Consider the following 21,854-nt stretch of genomic DNA (forward strand, 5'->3'; position numbering starts at 1 on the left):
TCCAATACACATATCTGGTTTTATAGCTAGTCTTTCTTGTTCATGTTGGCTGGTTATAAACTGTAATAACCATCAATTTTTTAGTCAAATGGAACCCAGTGGTGTCATTATAATTCTGACATACTTTAAGTCAACTGGACAGTTCCACATCACAAATTTAGAATATATTAGACAAACTTTAATGTGATGAAAATAATGTTGAAATTCTTGGTAAAACTTTAGTTGGTTTTAGTGGAACCAGCATATAATTGAATAGTTGTAGTTTTTTGTTTACATTAGCAGAAGCCATATGCTGGAAGATGCACTTCTTCCATCCTGTACATAACGAGAACTAGAGAAGAAAAATCTTTTCTAAGAGTAGCTCTTCTTCTGTAGTTGGTGTATGACCCTGTCACTGTTAGCCATGTTTGTGTGTGTATAAAGGAAAAACAGATTCTTGCAATACAGAAACTTTAAAATAAATTGTGCTTCTTGTTTTATTGCATGTTTTCCAGTGAGGATTGCATATGCAACGGGAAGAATGCAACTGTGGAGCTTACAGTGGATCTTGAGAGGCATTGCTTTAGGGGACAGAAATACACTTGTGAGACAAAAAAAGGCTTTGCTAGTTCTTCCATTCTGATCTCATTAGCCTATGTGGATGCTTTAAAGGACATTTTTTTAGACTTGCTAACTATTAAATGACTGCTTGTAATTGCTAACAGGTGTCGTCATCCCCCCCCCCTTTTTGCTCCTTTTAAAGAATGTATGCCAATATATGCTTTCATAATTTTAGCTGTGCTTGAATTAGAAGAAAACTGTTCCCTAGTTGCAAGTTTGTCTCATTCAGTGTACACAGATACTTGTCTATAATAGTGGCATTTTCAATTATTGAGAGTCTTTTAAAAAAAATCAAAACCCCAGAACCCCTTTTTTACAACTATTACTTTTTTTTTCAGGCAATAATAAATAGCACTATAACCCCCAACATGACATTTACTAAAACATCCCAGAAGTTTGGCCAATGGGCAGACAGCAGGGCAAATACAGTCTATGGCTTGGGATTTTCATCTGAACATCATCTTTCAAAAGTAAGTATGACCAATGGCAACTATTCGGCCAGTCAAGCAGCTTAAGAGTATTTGATTCCTGCTGGTTGTATCCTGACTCAGCGCTCACTACTGTTGTTATTTAAAAATAGTTTACAAAAAAATGTTCTGTATCCACCCTTATAATGTAAAAAGACGAGACAATGTTGTTATAACACTTTGTTGCCTATGAATTTTCTTTTAACTGATTGAGGAAAGGAAGGAGATTTAAGCTACCACAGTGTATGCTATTAATGCTTTTTAGGTATTCACTTGTTAGGTTTCATTAAGTTTCTCTTTAAAGTTGTTCTTCCGTTACAGTTTTTCATGATAGAATTTAAAGGAGTAGACTATGTAGTGTTTCTTCTCTGTTTAGATCTCCTAGAAAAAAAATGCTGGTAGTCTTCAGATGCATTTTTGTCTTTTAAGCCACATTTGCTTTCACTTTTCTGCTGTATAGTGCATCAAATTACAGATATTTCAACATGTGCGGGCTTAAAGTAAAGCTAGTGGGAAAAATATTCAATGTAAAAGAAAACTATGTTTTCTTGTTGGCATACAAAAGTTGAAATTTTTACTAAAGAAACTCAGTGCCCTATGAGGCTTCTTTTCTGATCAACTTGTGCAGGAGGGAAGTACACCTTAATCCAAGGAAAGCAGTAACTCCTTTTTCTCAAAGTGATGGTATGGTACCTGTAAGCACCCTTTCTACAGTCCCTGTTGTTATAGATACTACTTGTAGATGAGTCCAGGAACCTGTAAAAGCTGATGTTGTTTTCCTCCAGATGAGGAATTCCATTTTCAGTTTAAAAACATGTTTCTACATTAAGCAGAGAATTTTCATCTTTGAAATATACAGAAGATATGGAAATCCAAATGCAATAAAAAGGAATGTATAATAAATGTTTGAGTAAGGAATAATGGTTGGCTTGTTATTAAAAAAACCCTAAATAAATGAAAAAATCATACTGCCCCTTTTGAGAAAGTAATTATCACTATCCAAGGATAAGCATGGACCTGTCAGAAAACCATTAAAAAGAGAACCAGTACATCTGCTTTATTTGGACAGTGTGATATGCTTGTAAGATTTCTTCCTTTCATAATCCAGTAGCTTTCATTTCTATGAAGCAACACAAACTGAGAAAATTCTGACTGATATTAATATTGAATATATGCATGTGCATTTGTGCACGTCATTGCTTCAGTGAACTTAGAAACTTTGTCATTTATTTAAATTGGTGTGGATGTCCTAGAGGCCCTTGCTTACCAACATAGTAATAATTTTTGTTAATATTTCAAAGGATTTAGCATAAATCCTAATTTAGTTTACCTCTCATATACTAGCTTGTTTTCCTTAATCATGAAATGCTTCTTTGGAGGCAAAGTATCATGCTGTAGTCATGCATAGCCTGTCTTTGCCTGCCTTTCAACACTGGGTTGTCCTTGCCAGTGAAAATAATTTAATTTTTTTCATCTGTCCTTTCCTTCACTCTTTCCTTGCTCTCCCCAAGTGATACTTCCTTCTTAATTACAGTTGTTTCAATCCCATTCTTTCGCTGCCCTCAAACTGATGTGTAAGAGTTTTCAGTATGCCCTTGGCTTAAAACTTTATATTGCTGTTGAAAAAATAATCTGAAAAGCTACAGTAGATATTTTGTCTTAAGTACACGTATGATTAGCAGTTACTCAGATTGCTATGATTTATGAAGAATACACAGATCTGTTGAGAAAAATGCCAAGTCACAGAGCTTTTCAGAAGCTTATGGTGATGAATCTTCAGGACCTTTTCAGCAAACTGTTTCCCTTGTATAATATCTTAATTATCAAATTGTGATTTTAACGTGAATTAAAATTGCTGATCATTGCTACTAAAATTCATAAAGGTGAAACTTTTTGTGTTATTGTAAAATTAGCAAACATTTGATGGAGGGAAAAGAAACTTTTGTTTAGATTACAGTCTATTCAGTCACTGGAGTTGGTAGATATATTGGTCTTGGAATCAGAAAAGCTGAATTAGAAACTCTGGATCTGCTGTGTAGCTTCAGAGAAGTCACATCTATCTCCTCTTTCTTGTCTTGTATCTCTGCTCAGATTACTAACTCCCACTGCTGTGCACTGACATCGTAGTCAGGTTTAATGGAGCGCTCTTTGGTACACCTAGCATTGTAGGACATGAAATCTAATTTAGGGCTCAAGGTACTACTGGATATTAGCAATAGTGCTAACAAATAAACTGTATTAATGGATTTGTTCAAAAACAGGTTGCTTCTAGAAGTTGCCTTAAAAATTGATTCTGGAACTTTTTCTGTACTTTGTTTATAAAAGTCCCTAAGTGAGTAGCCCTGTTGTATGTAATTTGTTTTGCAGTACTGTCTCTGGGCCCCAATGAAATATTTCACATTCCAGGGAGCAGAAGACAGCCGGAAAAAAAAAAAAAACAAACCCCAAAAAACTTAGTCTAGTCTGTGACTGATATCAACAGGTTAATGAAGCAATCAGAGCAGAGATAATAAGTCGTGTCTTCTAATAAACTGGTTATTCTCAGATCATCGTCTGCTTAGCTATGTCACTCTAAACAAGCAAGATGATTTCCAAAGCATCTATCAAGAGTTTGACTTTTGGACTTTTCCTTTTTGGTTCATGTGCCTTTGTCCTCTTAAACTGATTACTAGGGTAGAGCGAAACAACGGTAACCTCTTTCTGGATAATTATTGTGACAGTGAGAATTAGTGGAGCAAGACTATCCGGTATAAAAACAAAGACACTCTGGTGGTTTAGCCCCAGCTGGCACCAAAGAACCACATGGCTGCTCGCTCACTCCTCCCCCCCTCCATGGTGGGATGGGGAGGAGAATCAGAAGAAAAAGGCAAAACTTGTGGGTTGGGATAAAGATGGTTTGACAGAACAGCAGAGGAAAACCAACAACAATAATACTGATAAAAGAATATGTAAAAACAATTAATGCACAATGTAACCGCTCACCGACCAGAACGCGAAATGCCCAGCCCGCTCCTAAGTATCAATTACTGCCCCTCAGCCAGCTTCCCCAGCTGTATACTGAGCATGACTTCACCTGGTATGAAATATCCCCTTGGCCAGCTTGGTAGAGCCATCTGGCTGTGTCCCATCCCAGCTTCTTGTGAAAATTAACCCTATCCCCACTGGAACCAGGACAGGCACTCTAATCAACTTCACACACAAACAGTATAGAAGAAAATTAATTAAACATTTGTTTATCTTCATTAGACCTTTTCTCAATATGTCAGACCACAAATTCACTGCAAGATTGTTCCATCAGGAGTCAGGTAGAAGTCAGTAATACCTAAAAGATGATTCCTATGTTGAAGAATATTCCTTTTACAGGATCAGAATTTCCTAGCACGGTCCCTCTTGCTGCTGTAGTAGGAGGAACAGAACGTTTCATGATATTCAGAGAAAACTGAGGCTAATTTCTCAACCAGAATATAAATCTGTGCTTTTGATAGTATCCTCCTATATGGGAAGAAATATTCCTTGTCAGGACTGCTGTCTGTTTTGTCCCTTTGAATAAGTTGGCCTGATTTATTCCAAATAACTTAAGAGTATGCTAAATGCCAAAAGGACCATCACAGGTACTTGTGAGATTCTCTTGCAGTCTCCCTCCACAATTTTTCCATCTTTTCCTTGAATTATTAAACCTCCAGAGAATCCTTCCTTTCATACCATGAGATCTCATCTTTGTTATTTAGGAATTTTATCAAGAGCTTGCTTTTGCCTGCCTCAAGGAATTCTAGTAAATTTGTGAAAATTTCCTCTACGTTAGCCTAGTTGGCTTTTTCTTAGAATGTTATCTTTTTTTTCTGTCTATTTATTTTATTTATATATATTTCTACCATATATATAGAGAGAGAAAAAAAAGTAGAAAAAATAAAGTGGAAATATATATATTTCTACTTTCTATTTCAGTTTCTACCACTGTGATACAGAAGATCATATTTACTGCCTTGTATGTCTTCAGCTGTTCTAAACCTCAGCATCATGTTTTCTCACCAATCCTCTAGTCCTAAAGCTGATTTAAATAATAGGTTGCCCATCAGATTTTGAGGTCTATCTACAGCTCTTAAATGAGTATCATCCAGTTCTGGTGATCTGTTGCCAATTGTATTATCTGTTCTGATACCTTTGTTGATGCTGAATTAGAATTTCAGGATGGTATATTTTGTCTTTTTCTATATTTAGGAAATACATGCTTTTAAATAACCTGAAAGCTGAAATATAGGATACCAGTGCAGAGAAATGATACTTCCTCAAATACTAATAGCCTACCAGGAGAAGTAGTTTAAAGACAATAAGGTTTTTTAAATCTTGCATAGCAAGTGAAGTTGTGATTGAAAATAGTTGAGAAAATTGTCACACAAAGGTAGCCTTCATCCCTTCTAAATACATGCAGTGCAAAACAATTTCTTTGTATGCTGCTGCTGGAGAGATTTAGCAGCTGTTGGTGAAGTTTCCAATGTTTTCACAAAATCATTTCAGTCTTAAGCTGATCATAATAAGATCATGTTCTGTATAAAAGCAGTAGCAAGCAAAAACAAATGCTTGGCTACTATAGCAATTAGTGTAGTGTCAAGCTACAATTTTTCTCTAGCCAGAGAATCTAGGCCCTCTTCTTAATAAATTGATTTAATCTATCAAGTTTAAGGGTGCATGCATTTTTAAATTGCTGCTTTAGCTATTTTCTGGAAGAGGTATGTGTAGCAGAGAAATCAAGCTTCATATGGCAGTTCAATGTAAAATTCTTTAATTTAGTGTTCAGTATACGTGAGTTTAGTTCAATGAATTTGTTCTTTAACTTGATTGATGTCAATAAACAATCAAGAAATTAACTTGATTCAGTATTCCCACTGCTGCTTTCCTAATTAGCTACTGAAATTATAAATGCTGTTAAAATTTTGGAAGAAATTAGTATTGTTTCAGTCGTGAAAGAACGAAGCCCATTGAAGGCTCTAGGCTAATAGTGACCACAGTAGACTTCATTCGTTGTCAGGAAGACAGTAAAACCTGAATCTGAAAGCAGCTGTGCAAGGCAGCTTATCACTATTATTAGCCATATATAAGGTGGTTTTTTTCACACTATCAGCAATAAATTAAACTTTGCTGCATCATAATTCTCCTGTCATATAAACATTATGTCTGAAAGGTATGTCACTGTGTAACTCTCTTAAATGAGTATCTAATAAGGAGAAAAATTAAAAAATTCTACTGACAGAATTTGACTTTGTAAAATATTAAATACAGCATTCTGTTCTGCATGTAATATAACTACTTCACGCCTATTCTTTATCCTTTTTTTAAAAAGACATATGTACCTTCAGTTTGCAGAAAAATTTCAGGAATTCAAAGAAGCTGCACGACTAGCAAAGGAAAAATCCCAAGAAAAGATGGAGCTAACAAGTACACCCTCTCAAGTGAGTCTTATTGTTTGGTTCAAGCCTAGTGCTTCATAGTCTGTGCTACTTACTGTATTTTACACACATGTATTAAAAATGAACAGGATACTTCACAGTTTCCCTGAATCCTCTCAGCAGTCAACTAGGTGTCAAGAAGTCTAAAAATGCATTAGTATACATTGCAGACGTGTCAAAGGAGCTTGTTTTAATATAAAATTGGCCTTTTGTTTATTCCCATCCCTTTCTTCGAGCTTTCCCCAGAAAATGTTATGAGTAAAGATGGTGAGCAGTTACGTAAGTAAATCTATAGTAAAGACCTTTTGTGTTTTTTCTTATTGTATCTATGAAACTTCAGGCGATACACTGTAAAGGACTTTATATAAGAATCATTACAAGAAAAACTGAAGTTAAAACAGCAAACTGTTTTTACTTATTTCCTCCTGTTCTAGTATTCACTTGGGAAATGTGTTGAAGGAAGATGATTCACATGTGGGTTCTGGAGTTTTATTGCAGTTTGCCATGTTGTAAAAGAAGAGCTTATAAAACACATCTCGAAACATAAACTGGGTTAATATAGGACTAACAGGAAGAGAAATTAATATAGTCATATTTACATTAGTCATGCCTAAAATTAATTTACTTGAAAATGGATACTTTGAAGTTGCTTTGAAAAAAGAATTTGCATGAAACTTTTATGCCTCTCTCCTCCAGTGTTTCTGACTCTGTGTGTAGCTGTTTGCTTTATTTTAAGCACTAGTGAAGACAAAATTAATTCCTTCTTTTGGAGGATGAAGCAACTTTAAAAGTACAGCAGGGATTCCTGAGCTGAGTACCATTAATGCACCTGAGTCTTTTTTTTTTTCAAATGACAGATGCTTTCCCACATCTCTCTCTCCAAGGAGACAAGGGAGAGAGAGAAAGGGACTTATAAGTTCAGGAAAACTAAACTACTTTCATGCAATATTAATAATAAAATAAAAAGGAAATAATGAAATATATGCAATATATACAAGAATATATTAAGATCCCAGGATGACTGGGGAAGTCCCAGACTGGACTCAGCGATGGACAGGAACTGGATTCCGGATCTGGAGTCAGGAATGCACAGATCAGGACCAAACAGATGAACGGAGTCCTCCTCAGATGCTGGCCATTGAAGAAAGAGAGCTGAACCTTTGATCCCTTGGCTTTTATACTGAGCATGATGCAGGTGGGATGGAATACCCTGTTGGTCAGGTTTGGGTCACCTGTCCTGTCTGCTCCTCCCCACAGGTGTGACCTCTCAGTCACAAGCCCATTTATATGTTGCATCTCTTCCTTGATGACCTGAAGTGTCATGGGCCTACCAAGCTAAAAACAGTTCACCTTTATGTTCCCAGTCCAAATCTGTCTGGAAAGTCTTAGCAGCCTGGTCCACTCGCTGATTGTTTGGATCTTCTTCAGTGGTCTGACTAATGGGTACATGGGCATCTACATGGCGTACTTTCACAACTAGTTTCCCTAGCCGGTCAGCAATATCTTGCCATAATTCAGCAGCCCAAATGGGTTTACCTTTGCGCTGCCAGTTGCTCTGCTTCCATTGCTTTAACCACCCCCACAGAGCATTTGCCACCATCCATGAGTCAGTATAGAGATAGGGTATTGGCCACTTTTCTTGTTCAGCAATGTCTAGGGCCATCTGGATAGCTTTTACCTCTGCAAATTGACTTGATTCACCTTCTCCTTCAACAGCTTCTGTGACTTGTTGTGTAGGACTCCACACAGCAGCTTTCCACCTTTGATGTTTTTATACAATAAGACAAGATCCATCAGCGAACAGAGCATACTGTTTCTCATTATCTGAGAGTTCATTATATGGTGAGGCTTCGTCAGCACGTGTCACCACCTCCTCTGGTGCCATTCCCAAGTCTTTGCATTCAGGCCAGTTTGTGATCACTTCTACAATTCCTGGACGATTTGGATTTCCTATTCGAGCTCGCTGTGTGATTAAGGCAACCTATTTACTCTAGGGAGCGTTGGTGGCATGATGAGCAGAAGGAACTTTACCCTTGAACATCCAGCCCAGTACTGGTAATCAGGGCACCAGGAGGAGCTGTACTTCAGTACCAATTACCTCTGAAGCAGCTCTAACTCCTTCATATGCTGCCAAGATCTCTTTCTCAGTTGGGGTATAGTTGGCCTCAGAGCCTTTCTATCCCCAGCTCCAGAATCCTAGGGGTCGACCTCGAGTCTCCCCTGGTGCTTTCTGCCAGAGGCTCCAGGTAGGGCCATTGTCCCTGGCTGCAGTGTAGAGCACATTTTTAATGTCCCATTGTGTTCGGACTGGTCCAAGGGCTACTGCATGCACAATCTCCTGTTTAATTTGCTGAAAGGCCTATCGTTGCTCAGGACCCCATGTAAACTCATTTTTCTTTTGAGTCACTTCATAGAGAGGTTTCACAATTTGACTATAACCTGGAATATGCATTCTCCAGAAACCCACACCACCTAAAAAAGGTTTATGTTTCCTTTTTGTTAGTTGGTGGAGTCATAGCTGTTATTTTGTTAATCACATCCATTGGGATCTGGTGATGACCATCCTGCCATTTAATTCCCAAGAACTGGATGTCTCATGCAGATCCCTTGACCTTACCTGTTTTTACAGAAAAACCTGCTTTCAGAAGAATCTTGATTATTTTCTTACCTTTCTTGAAAACTTCTGCTGTATTACCCCACACAATGATGTCATCAATGTATTGCAGGTGTTCCAGAGCTCCACCCTTCTCCAGTGAATCTGGAACAGTCCATGGCAAATAGTAGGGCTGTGTTTCCACCCCTGGGGCAGTTGATTCCAGGTGTACTGGACACCTCCCCAGGTGAAAGCAGACTGTGGCCTGCACTCTGCTGCTAAAGGAATAGAGAAAAAGGCATTAGCAATGTCCATTGTAGCATACCACTTGGCTGCCTTTGACTCCAGTTCATATTGCAGTTCTAGCATGTCTGGCATGGCAGCACTTCATTCAGGGCACTATAGTCCACTGTTAATCTCCAGTCTCCATCAGACTTTCACACTGGCCATATAGGGCTGTTAAAGGGTGAGCGAGTCTTGCTAATCACTCCTTGGGTCTCCAGCCGATGAATCAGTTTCTGGATGGGAATCAGGGAGTCTCAGTTAGTGGGATACTGTTGTTGGTGCACCATGGCAGTAGCAATTGGCACCTACTGTTCTTTAACCTTCAGCAATCCCACCACAGAAGGGTCATCTGAAAGGCCAGGTAAGGTAGACAGCTGTGTAATGTCCTCAGTCTCTACAGCTGCTATACCAAAAGCCCACCCATACCCTTCCAGGTCTTTGAAATAACCTCTCCTGAGGTAGTCTATGCCAAGGATGCACAGAGCATCTGGGCCAGTGATAATGGGGTGCTTCTCCCATTTATTCCCAGTTAGACTCACTTTGGCCTCCAATACAGACAGTTTTTTAAGACCCACCTGTTATTCCGGAAGTAGTGACAGATTCTGTTCCTTTATGATTCAATGGCAATAGGGTACACTGTGCACCAGTGTCTACCAGGGCTTTATACTTTTGTGGCTCTAACGTGCCAGGCCATCAAATCCACACAGTCCAATAAACTTGGTTGTCCTTCTCCTCCTGGCTGGAGGCAGGGCAACCCTAATGTTGAGAACAACATCTACAATTAGCAGATGAGTTCCTACCTGGACCAGATAACCACTTACTATGGAATGGAGCAGCCACCCTCCTGCAAAAATTCTTTCTTCTATCTTACCTTGCAACTCAAGTAGGTGTGCCTGTAGGACCGGGGAAGGGGTTTTTTTTAATCCCACTTACTCATTGTCCTCTCCATAGTTGGAGAGGCAAAACCACAGGATATTTCAGAGCTAGTTCTGTTTCTCTGGAGTCGGATTCATAGGAGGGCATCTTTTCTTACTGACTGAGACGTGGGTCTGTTGAGGGGAAGAGCGGGATCCTTTCTACATCCCGGACAGTTTTTCAGTTTATCATTGTTAGTCATTTCCTCATTTTGCTCATATATTGTCTTGGTCATTTTCTCCATTTCCTCCATCATTTTCTCTGTTTTCTCAGCCAGTTTTTTCATGGCTGCCACAGTAAGGGGATGAGAGAGACTGTCTTCATACTATTGTACCCTGTTATCCACTTCATTTACAGTTGGTCCATCAGATCCTCCCCAGACCATTGTTGACAAAGTGTGAGAACACACTGATGGTGCACTCTGCACAAGCTTCCTCAACAAAGATTGTTGGCACGGCATTTCACCAGGGTCTATAATTATTTGCCAGTTGCTATAAATCACCTCTTGCACAGCCAGTTCTCTCACGTACTTAATACCTTTCACCAGTACCCCTCCAGCGCGAGGGGAGGAATGAGAGGAGGAACGAGGGGAGGAATGAGAGGAGGAACGAGGGGAGGGCAAGCAGGCTAGGTAGACTAGAAGCCCTCACTCTCCCAAGAAAACATCCAGAGATGGTCTCCACTCGGTCCGAAGCCACAGTCAAAAGGAATGTAGTGACCCAGACTGACCTGCTGCAGAGACATGCAGCTGTCCATGTGACAGGCTGCATGGAATGTCTGAGCCTGTCACTGTTGCAGGAGGACAGCAAAGACAATGCCTGTGTGCGCTGCAACCAGGTAAATGATCTGCTCAACCTGGTGGCTGAGCTTAAGGAGGAAGTGGAGAGATTAAGGACCATATGGGAATGTGAAAGGGATATAGATTGGTGGAGCCACACCCTGCCATCCTTAGGGAAAAAAAAAACTGGTGGAGGCTCCACAGAGGTAGAGGATCCCCTGCCCTCTTGTCATCAGGCAGAAGTAGGGGAACTAGGAGAGGATGGGGGGGGAATGGAAGCAGGTACCTGCTCGGAGCAGCAGGAGAGTCCCCTACAGATCTTCCCCGCCTTCCCAGGTGCCCTTACAGAACAGATACAGGCCTCTGGAGATAGACGATGAGGGAACTGAGGGTGCTGATAAAGCCCCATCCAGGGAATTGCCGAAGCAGCCAGCTCCACGCATTAAGACTGCTTCTGTGAAGAGTAAGAGGAGGGCGATAGCTATAGGTGATTCCCTTCTGAGGGGAACTGAGGGTCCCATATGCCGGCCAGACCCTTCCCACAGGGAGGTCTGCTGCCTCCCTGGGGCCCATGTTAGGGATATAACCAGGAAACTTCCTGGTCTGATACGGCCCTCAGATTACTACCCTCTCTTGATCTTTCAGGTAGACAGTGATGAGTTAGAGAGAAGTCTGAGGGCAATGAAGAAAGATTTCAGGGCCTTGGGACGACTAGTCAAGGGTTTGGGAACACAAATCGTGTTCTCCTCTGTCCCTCCAGTTTTGGGGACTGATGAATGGGTGAACAAGAAGACCAGACAGATCAATGCCTGGCTCCAAAACTGGTGCTACCAGCAGGACTTTGCGCTTTTTGATTGCGGTTTGATTTACAGGACACCGGGTCTGCTTGCGAACAATGGGAAAACCCTATCCCGAAAGGGGAAAAGGGTACTAGGCCAAGAGTTAACAAAGCTCATGGACAGAGCTTTAAACTAGAAGTGAAGGGGGAAGGGGATAAAACCAGGCCCACTGGTAATGAGCCCAGGGGTAAAGGGCCAAGGATGGGGCTGAAATTGGGAGCCCAGCTCAAGTGCATCGACACAAATGCACGTAGCATGGGCAACAAACAGGATGAGCTGGAAGCCATTGTGCAGCAGGACAGCTATGACGTAGTTGCCATCACAGAAATGTGGTGGGATGACGGTCACGACTAGAATGCTGCGATGGATGGCTATAAGCTCTTCAGAAGGAATAGGCAAGGAAGGAGAGACGGAGGTGTGGCTCTGTACATTTGGGAGTGTTTTGACTGTATAGAGCTAGATTCCAGTGACGATGGAGTGTTTATGGGTAAGGATGAAGGGGAAGGCTAACAAGGGGGATTTTGTGCTGGGAGTCTGCTATAGACCACCCAAACAGGACAAGGAGGCAGATGAGGTATTCTATAAGCGGCTGGCTGAAGTCTCGCAATCGCCAGCCCTTGTTCTGGTTGGGGACTTCAACCTACTGGATATCTGCTGGAAATATAACACAGCAGAGAGCAAGGAGACTGGGAGGTTCCTTGAGTGTATGGAAGATAACTTCCTGACACAACTGGTAGGAGAGCCTACCAGGGGAGGCGCTTCACTAGACCTGCTGTTCACAAACAAAGAAGGACTAGTGAGAGATGTGGTGGTTGGAGGCCATCTTGGTCTTAGTGATCATGAAATGGTCAAGTTTTCAATTCTTAGTGAGGTAAGGAAGGGGGTTTGCAAAACCTCCACCTTGGACTTCCGGAGGGCGGACTTTAGCCTGTTCAGAACCCTGGTTGAGAGAGTCCCTTGGGAGATAATCCTGCGGGGCAAAGGGGTCCAGGAAGGCTGGACGCTCTTCAGGAAGGAAATCCTAAAGGCCCAGGAGCAGGCTGTCCCCATGTGTCGCAAGATTAAAGGGCGGGGAAAATGGCTGGCCTGGTTGAACAAAGAGCTTTTGATGGGACTTAGGGAAAAAAGGAAGGTTTACCACCTTTGGAAGAAGGGACAGGCAAGTCAGGAGGAGTACAGAGATCTCGTTAGGTTATACAGAGAAAAAATTAGGAAGGCAAAAACCCAGCTGGAGCTCAACTTGGCCACTGACATAAGGGACAACAAAAACAGTTTTTATAAATACATCAACAATAAAAAGAGAGTCAGGGAGAATCTCCGTCCCTTACTGGATGCGGGGGGAAACATTGTGACCAAGAACGAGGTGAAGGCTGAGATACTTAATGCCTTCTTTGCCTCCATCTTTAATAGTCAGACCAGCTACCCCCAGGGTGTTCAGCCTCCTGAGCTGGAAGATAAGGGTGGGGAGCAGAACAACCCCCCCATAATCCAGGAGGAAGTAGTTAATGATTTGCTTATGCACCTGGACACGCATAAGTCCATGGGGCCGGATGGGATTCACTCAAGGGTACTCAGGGAGCTGGCGGGAGAGCTCACCAAGCCTCTCTCCATCATCTATCAACAATCCTGATCAACAGGAGAGGTACCAGATGACTGGAGGGTGGCCAATGTGACGCCCATCTACAAGAAGGGCCGGAAGGAGGATCTGGGGACACAGCAGGCCTGTCAGCCTGACCTCGGTACCGGGAAAGATCATGGAGAGGATCATCTTGAGTGAGCTCTCACAGCAAGTGCAGGGCAGCCGAGGGATCAGGGCCAGCCAGCATGGCTTTATGAAAGGGAGGTCCTGCTTAACCAACTTGATCTCTTTCTATGACCATGTGACCCGCCTTCTCGATGCGGTGATGACCATCCTGCCATTTAATTCCCAAGAACTGGATCTCTCATGCAGATCCCTTGACCTTACCTGTTTTTACAGAAAAACCTGCTTTCAGAAGAATCTTGATTATTTTCTTACCTTTCTTGAAAACTTCTGAAACAGATGACAGATGCTCTCCCCCACCTCTCTCTCTAAGGAGAGGAGGAGAGATAAAGAGACTTATGAGTTTAGAAGAAACTAAACTACTTTAATGAAAATATTACTATAATAAAAAAAAGAAAATAATTAAATATATACAATATATACAAAACCATATTAAGCTCCAAGGATGACAATCACATCACTGGCAGGCACTGGGGAAAGTCCCAGACCGGACTCGGTGACAGACGGCAACTGAATTCCAGATCTGGATTCAGGATCGCATGGATCGGGATCAAAGGCAGACGAACAGAGTCCTCCTCGGACACTGGCCATTGAAGAAAGAGAGCTGAACCTTTGATCCCTTGGCTTTTATACTGAGCATGATGCAGATGGGATGGAATACCCTGTTGGTCAGGTTTGGGTCACCTGTCCTGTCCGCTTCTCCCCTCAGGTGCGACCCCTCTACGCTTTTCTGCTTCCAACCCTCCAACGTGGCACACAACAATGTTAGCTGACCTTGGTTGTTATATCAATAAGCATAAGCAAGAGCCCCTCTGCATTCCTTGGTATTCACTATAAAGATAGGTCTTATCACTCTGAGAGCAAACAGTTTCTGCACAATATGCTGTTAATTTCAGAGAATTTATTTAGTTAGAAGAGGCTTAACTGAAAAGTAAAATTACCGAACAGGAAATTGGTTCTATTTTACCTTAAACCAGGACAGCCTGCAAGGCACGTAATTCCATTGTTGCCTTTCTCAGTCATTTTACAGCTCTTCTTTTCCTTTGCAGAGAGAGGGAGTAAAAGAGGAAGGAGAGATATTTTCAGTGGCCAGTCAAGACTTTGTAGGAACCTGGCTTTTTTAAGAAGCTTTGAAAGGAAACGCATTGAGAGGTAGTGTGTGAGTAGTGAGCTCTATAACAGTAGCTCAGTTAGCTACAAGCGTCAATCCCTCTGCTGTCTTGGACTTACAGATATCATTCTGCATTAAATTAATAATAGGTAGGAAGATACTGCATATCAAAACTGGAAAATATGCATGTAAAACTTACATAGAACTTGTTACATTTCTCTTGGTACTGCTTTAAAAAATGCATTATTTTTCTCAGGTAATAAACCCATGGATCTTACAGTGACAAGCCACCCATAGTCTATTTTCAGTTACAGGCTTGCCTATGCACTGAAGTGCAACACTTTGATCTGGAGTTCACTGAGCAGCATGAATCAATAGGCTGAAAACTATGTGGTCTGCCCCCCCCCCCCTTTTTTTCTCCCCCCTTTTTTTTAAACTAATGTTACTTATGTTCAAGTACAGAATCAAATAGTGCATGCTGTGGGGTTTGCACCCTCACCCCATCAGTCTTACAACCAACTGGAGAACTGGAGTCTGAACCTCGGTTGTTTTTTTTTTTTTTCTCTAAGCAAGAATCTGTCTTCATTTTTCAGATATTGTGATCCTGGTCATTTCAGATTAAGACTCCTGTTAATTTCTCAAATTGTATGTTGAGTAAATTAAAAAAGTCAAATAAATCAAAATAATCCACCTCTTTCTTCTGTGATTCTGAGACCCTCCTATACTATTAGGAATAGCTATTGCCTGAAAAGTTTTAGTATCACAACATTTCTATAGTGCAAGGAAGGGGGTTTTGGCTAAATCACCATGGTTTTATCATTTTATGGTATCTGAATCAGTAGCGGGCAGCTGTATGCAATTGCCAGTCAGTACTGAACAGAGCTCTATGAAGAACAGTGATGCCAGGGAAGTGTATGGAATACTTAATGAGAAAACAGTATAATACTTAATAAAAAAAAGAAGCTGGAATTGGTTTGGTTTGGTTCGTTCATGGTTTTAGAATCACTTATTCCTTCTTTTCTTCTATTCCATATTTAGTCACCATTAAAAGGTGGCTTGATCTGTGCTGTGAAGTCTGCTTGTTTTACTTTAGAGACTCTTTTGTGAGTGCATGCATTTTGTTTATAAGATTTTGAAATTTAAGGCATCTTTTGAAGAATACCCCTCTGTTATGCTTAGTTTGTATATCGTAGGCAACTGTCATTTTTATACTGCTTGTCATCACAGTCCTAAATACTTATTAGCAGGGCTAAGGCTCCTTTAGACAGTGCAGGTCTCTGAAAAACTCTTAAATAGCAGACTCTCACATTTACTTGTCATGTTGAAAAAAACTAAACCTTAGTCCATGTGTAAGTCCAGGACTGGCAAGTGACTTAAAGTTCAATATCCCCCCAAAACCTATATATGATATAATAATGGCTTTATACCATAGGAGAACTGTTAATCCTTTCTTCTCAAATGTATGAAATACCTATTTGTAGCTGTTATGAGTGGGAAATATCAAACCTTAAAATATGTCATTGGTTTACAGGAAGACTTTTAATTTAAGCACCGTTTTTTTTCCATATAGGGTCTGCACAGTTGGATCTTAGTTAACTTGCTATTCCAGTTAGGAAGGAGGGATGAAAATCTTTTTCAGCTGACCAACTCTGTAAAATTTGAAGTGGATATGTGAAAGTATAAGGATATGGAATAAAAACTTCATTATTTATGAATGTCTCACAAAAATGTTTCTAGAATTCTTTTATTCTCTCTAAATAATATAAAATGTGAATATATTATTTTCAAACAGTTTTGGTCTGTGTAAGTGGTTTTTTTTCTGTTGTATTTGGTGCTTTATTCATAGCCAGTTTCATAATAAACTATTTACCAGGCAGGGATAGTTGTGTGTGAGAGTACTGATTAACCCATATAGAAGAAGAAATACATACTAGAATCTGATGCTTCTCTTGTACATACAGATCAGCCCCTCATGAATTTGCAGGGAGTGAAACTTTAGGTATTACCTAGACTGTGATGTTTGTCTGCATTAATTTTTGGCACTTGAATTTCATTCAAATTAGATGTCTGTTAAAGTACTTTACTGAAAAATAAGCCTAGCTGGAACTTGCACATTTATTTTTCTTCTGATGAAATAATTTTTATGCATTCATATTTAAAATATTTTATAAATCTCTGGCTTTATGTATCTAATAATAGTGCTGTAGGAATTTTAGCTTAAAGATAGAAGCAAGACAGATTTTGTGAGATGTGGTATATGTTTTTTAGAACATCTAGTGTAGTTTGGGAAGAGGAGGAAATAACAGAAACTCTTGGGTCCATAATGCCTTTCATTAATGGCAGTGGAAACTGTTTATCAAATCAGAGGATAATATTAAACAAAACCACATAATTTGTATAAAATAATTCATGTGCCTGATTATCTTGTCAACTCTGCTCTCCTTTGACACTTAATCTCAATTCAGTTTCAGTTCAGTAAAATTGTTCTGTAAAAATCAAGATTTAATTTTGACTTCTGAAGTATTAACACTTAAGACAATAGTTTTGAGTATAAGAGGATTCTTTCCAAAAGTAGGTAACAATTTACATTCATAAAATAAATAATTTACATTATAAATAACAGTTTATATTTGTGTAATAAATCAGTGTAAGCTAATTATTTTCTGCTTTTTAATCAGTAGGAATTTAATATGAAGTGCAGAATGGAGACACTTGTGCATGTGCATTGTATAACTTGATGAATGCTAAATATAATAGAACTTGAAGTCATTATTAAAATGTTTTAATATAACTCCATATTACCCACTAATTCAAGTTGTAGAGTGAGATATGTCTACCACTATGTGAGAAATACAGTAGAATAAAGTCAAAATGTTGACAATTGTTGTGCTGCAAATGCTTAATATAATTTAAAGTTTAATGAAAACGTTGAACGACAATATTTTTGGTTAAGTGACATGAGTGCTTTGTGGAAGGTGATGATGACAGCCAGATCTTATTTTCTTTAAAATAATTGAGTTTTTCCATCTGGTCAATTCTCAAAGTCAATGGCAACATTTCTTATAGATATAGGATCAGATTCAGTACTGGCTTTCAAAAAGCCTTATCCTTGTAAACTAGTTGAAGGCCACAAGTGGAGGCTCAAAATTAGACCCTGATCTTTTAAGATCATGATAATCTTCAGACACTTTGCAGTTTCTTCTGAGATTGCTATTCTTCAGCTTTCTATGCAGTGTCAAAGAGCTGGGAAGAGGAGCTGCTGGCTTTCCAGACACTGTGCTTGTGCTTCAGTTTAATAACATTAAATAGCAGTTTTATCTCTTCTCCATGCAGATGGTAAAAGTCTGTGTGGCCATAGGAGATGCTTAGCTTTTAGAAATACTGTAATTCACCTAGTCCTCTGCTGTATAGACGCCCCTCCATGACGTCCATTGAACTCTATTCATGAAACTCTTCTATCTTAGAGTTAAATGTTACCACTTGATTACTAAAAGCATACTAAGACATTTTAAAGTTGAGATGAGCTACTTAGCTTATATGACTCACTTATCTCCTGCAAAAATCATTACTTGAAAAAGTATATAATAGGAAAGAAAATATTAAAATTAAACCACATACAGGGGCTGAAAAGCCTATAATGTTCTAACTTAGGATGTGGGCTACATCACGTGTGTACTTTGTTTTTTAAAAAGGAAGTACTTTTCAGTGAATAGAAATTGGAAAATAGTGTTTGTTGGCCAAAACATAAATGTACACATTGGCGTGATGAAGGTTGATTAAAACTGCACCAGTGCCTTCTGATAGGAAGACAGCCAATAAGCTTTTCAGGTGTCCGGTTGTGTAGTAGTAGCTGCCTGGGTATAACTGGAGTATTTGCCTTCCCAGATAATACCATGATCAACCAAGAGCTAGGCCAGGCTAACATGTCTACAAAAGTTTTGAGGACTGTGCTGAACAAATTTTCTTTACAGCTGGTTCATAGGTGAAACTGAACGCACCACCAATGGCCCTTCCACTGTTCACTTTGGTTAATACACAAAATGAAAGCTAGATTTTGGAAAAAATATCAGAATTGTTTGCTTCACCGTGTTAGAATATAAAGTAAGAGATAAGAATCCTGAGTGTCAATAGTTGCCTGTTGTGTAGGTGGCTGAGGGCTGAATATAATATCAGGTAAGAGAGAGAGGTCTGTAATAAGCAGGAGGCTGGATACTTGGAAATAAATCATAGATCAGTTGTGTTTTGTGCAAGATAATGTGAATCCTATAGTAATACGCTTCTAAATTAAATTCACATGATGAAATATGACCATGAGGCATGCTGGAAATCTGTGAGCCTCACATTAACACTGCCTAAAGTTCATATCTCATTTAAGAATTAATATTAGTGCTTATATACACATAGCCTTCCTGAGCAGGTCACTTGGTAATTCTAATGTGTCATTTGTTTGTTTTACTTAAGGAATCAGCTGGAGGGGATATTCAGTCTCCTTTAACGCCAGAAAGTATTAATGGGACAGATGACGAGAGAGTGATGCTGGAAGTGACGCAGAACTCAGAACCAAGAGCTGAAACAACCCAGAACGCATTGTCATTTACCCATAGGTACAGATTCCATTCCCACATCCTGATTAAGTGATACTTATCTCCATCCTCATTAAAGGGACCATGTTGTGACTTCCACCTAGCAAACTTAAGAATTAAATTCCGTGATTAAAATAAAAGGATTGGCTTTCAGATTTGCAGTATAATCTTTGTTTTCACCAAAAAAAAGCATGAGGAAATCTCTTTGAATAAGATTTTGGAGGGTATTATTTTATAATCAGTTGAGTGCAAGCCCTTGAACACTGGCTAGTGCAGGTGTCCCTTTAACAGAAAGCATTATTTCAATGTTTGAGATCTTAGTAAAGTTAACTGCTTCTTAGAATATTCCAATTAAATTATTTTTGCACACATTTTCTTTAAATGACTGATATGATTGGATGCTAGCCTTTCACTGATGAGTTGTTGGAAGAAAAGAGACTCTTGCAACACTTTTGCATTTTAAAATTTAAAACAGCCTTTAACTGAACAGTTCTCTGACAGTTGTAAACATTTTTCAACTTTTTTTTGAAGCATGAGAAGTGTAGTTCTGCTTCAGACTAGGAATACTGTACTGTGTTCTTTAAGAAAACTAGGACTTTTAATTTGATGATACAAATAATGAGTTAAGATGGGTATATCTCGCCTATTAGAAATGATTGTAAATGGGACACTCCAGACAGAAAATGCTTTCAGGTACTTTCTGACAGTTTTTTTGTATAGAAAGAAAAGAATCCTTTTGTGTGTGTGTGAGTGTCAAGGAACACTGTCTCAATCAGAGGGAAAAGACCATTTAAAAAAATTTATATTCCAAAAGATTCCAGTTATCTCCCAGGCACCGTTATGTTTTTCAAGTTGATGATATAACTTAGTTTGGAAATCGCTGCTTTGATTGGATTTAATTGTTAGCTGTAATGAAGGCTCTCTAAAACGGCACTATGTAACACATGCATGAAAGAGATGGAAAGTGAAGCCTCCAGGACTGTGTTAGTGCTGGTTAAATGGGCATGTTTTTGTTGAGGCATTTCATAATATTAAATTGGCAACTAGGTAGACATACCTAGTTGCTTGTGCTGGCTGGAAGGGTGCTCTTTGCAGGAAGTCTGTTTGCCCCTGATTTAAAAAAAAGAATAAATAAAAAATTAAACAAAACCTTACACCCCGATCATTTGAGACTCCCTGGTCTTTTCATGTGTCAGGGGTACAGAAAGGGATTGTGCTCCTCCATGTTCCCTGCCCTTTTGATGATGCTGTGTATTGGTGACACTCCATGTGTGATGGAGAGGAGTTGCCACACTGAGCCCTTTCCCTGTGTGCCCTGGTAACTCCTGCCGATTGCTGAGCCTGTTCCGCACCCTGCGTTTCAGCAAAGTTAAAGTTTAGCCAGTGCTTCTGGGTGAGAAGGATAATGCTGAAAGGGCATGTGAGTGTTGTCTTGTGCATGACAATGCTTTTTACGTATTTGCCTTTACTCCTGGAGCTGTTGATCAATCGCTAGGTGCTTTTCAAAAGAAAAGATGGTGTGATCTTCCCTCCAATGAGTTCAGCTTGTAGGGGATACGAGAGTCGCTGAGGATGGCCATGCTTCACTGAAATAACACTACTGTAACAAGTTCATTTCTTCCACAATTAGGAAAACTATATTCTGCTCTGGCATGACAGTACATACTTACCCTGTGAAGGTCCAAAAGGAGTGGTCCTCAGTGTAGGCTGGAGCACAGGGAAAGGCACGTGTGGGGCCACCTGGCAATAGCCCAGGTAGCTTTGGGGCAAAGGTTGAAGCTTCATGGGCAGGATGAGGTGCCACAGCACCGCACAGCGAGGATGGCTGGTGAGGTGGGAACTGTGTTGCTGCCGAGAGAGTTGGCAAGATTAGCTGAGTGCAGGCACCTCTGCGGCAGAGGACAGGGGTAAAGGTTTGAAGGGGGTTGTTGTCAAGACAGTGATCTAGGGAAGAGGTTTTCGTGTCTGTATCAACTGGAAGGGTCTCAAAGGAGTTAACAAGGTCAAAATGAAAGGTGCGGAGGTCATGCTTTAGTCTACATCTTACTACTTGTCACTTTTAATCTTCACACGCTGAAAAATGTTCGATTTCATTTTGTTTTAACACATCCTCTCTGGCCAGATATGTCCTCTTCTGCAAGCATTTTTCCTGTGCTTTGTATGTCTTACTGTAGATAGTTGGGGGCTGTTATTTCAGCAGAGTAAGTGTAGACTATTTTGGTATTTATAGTTATTTTCTCACCCAAAAGCTGAAAAAAAAGCATTACATGTTTATGCGTGCCTGCCCCTAACTTTTACCCATGTCTGCAGGAAGTAGGTTAAAAATTTTTTAGCAACTTTTTTCTCTCCAAATGCCTTTTTATGGTCAACTTTTTTTAGGTGGGGAAAAAATATAATCACAAATTAAAGAATGTGGAAAATATTTTTTATAAAAATAAGATGTCTGAGGAAACTAATATTTAGTTAAGAAAATACAC

The 21,854-nt window shown here is 39.8% G+C and overlaps 1 protein-coding gene across 1 annotated transcript in view; it reads left to right on the top strand.

Annotated features, from left to right (window-relative positions):
- Nucleotides 1-944: 944 nt before the first annotated feature.
- The window catches only part of LOC141476635 (homer protein homolog 1-like), a 52,884-nt gene continuing 31,974 nt past the window's right edge, over nucleotides 945-21,854 (top strand). Inside the window, exons 1-3 of the mRNA XM_074165416.1 lie at nucleotides 945-1,070; nucleotides 6,422-6,514; nucleotides 19,256-19,398. Of these exons, the coding sequence (XP_074021517.1) occupies nucleotides 969-1,070; nucleotides 6,422-6,514; nucleotides 19,256-19,398 (338 nt within the window). The 5' untranslated portion in view covers nucleotides 945-968. The remainder of the gene's footprint in view (nucleotides 1,071-6,421; nucleotides 6,515-19,255; nucleotides 19,399-21,854) is intronic.

This window comes from Numenius arquata, chromosome W (genome assembly GCF_964106895.1).
Source record: "Numenius arquata chromosome W, bNumArq3.hap1.1, whole genome shotgun sequence".
Lineage (NCBI taxonomy): Eukaryota > Metazoa > Chordata > Aves > Charadriiformes > Scolopacidae > Numenius > Numenius arquata.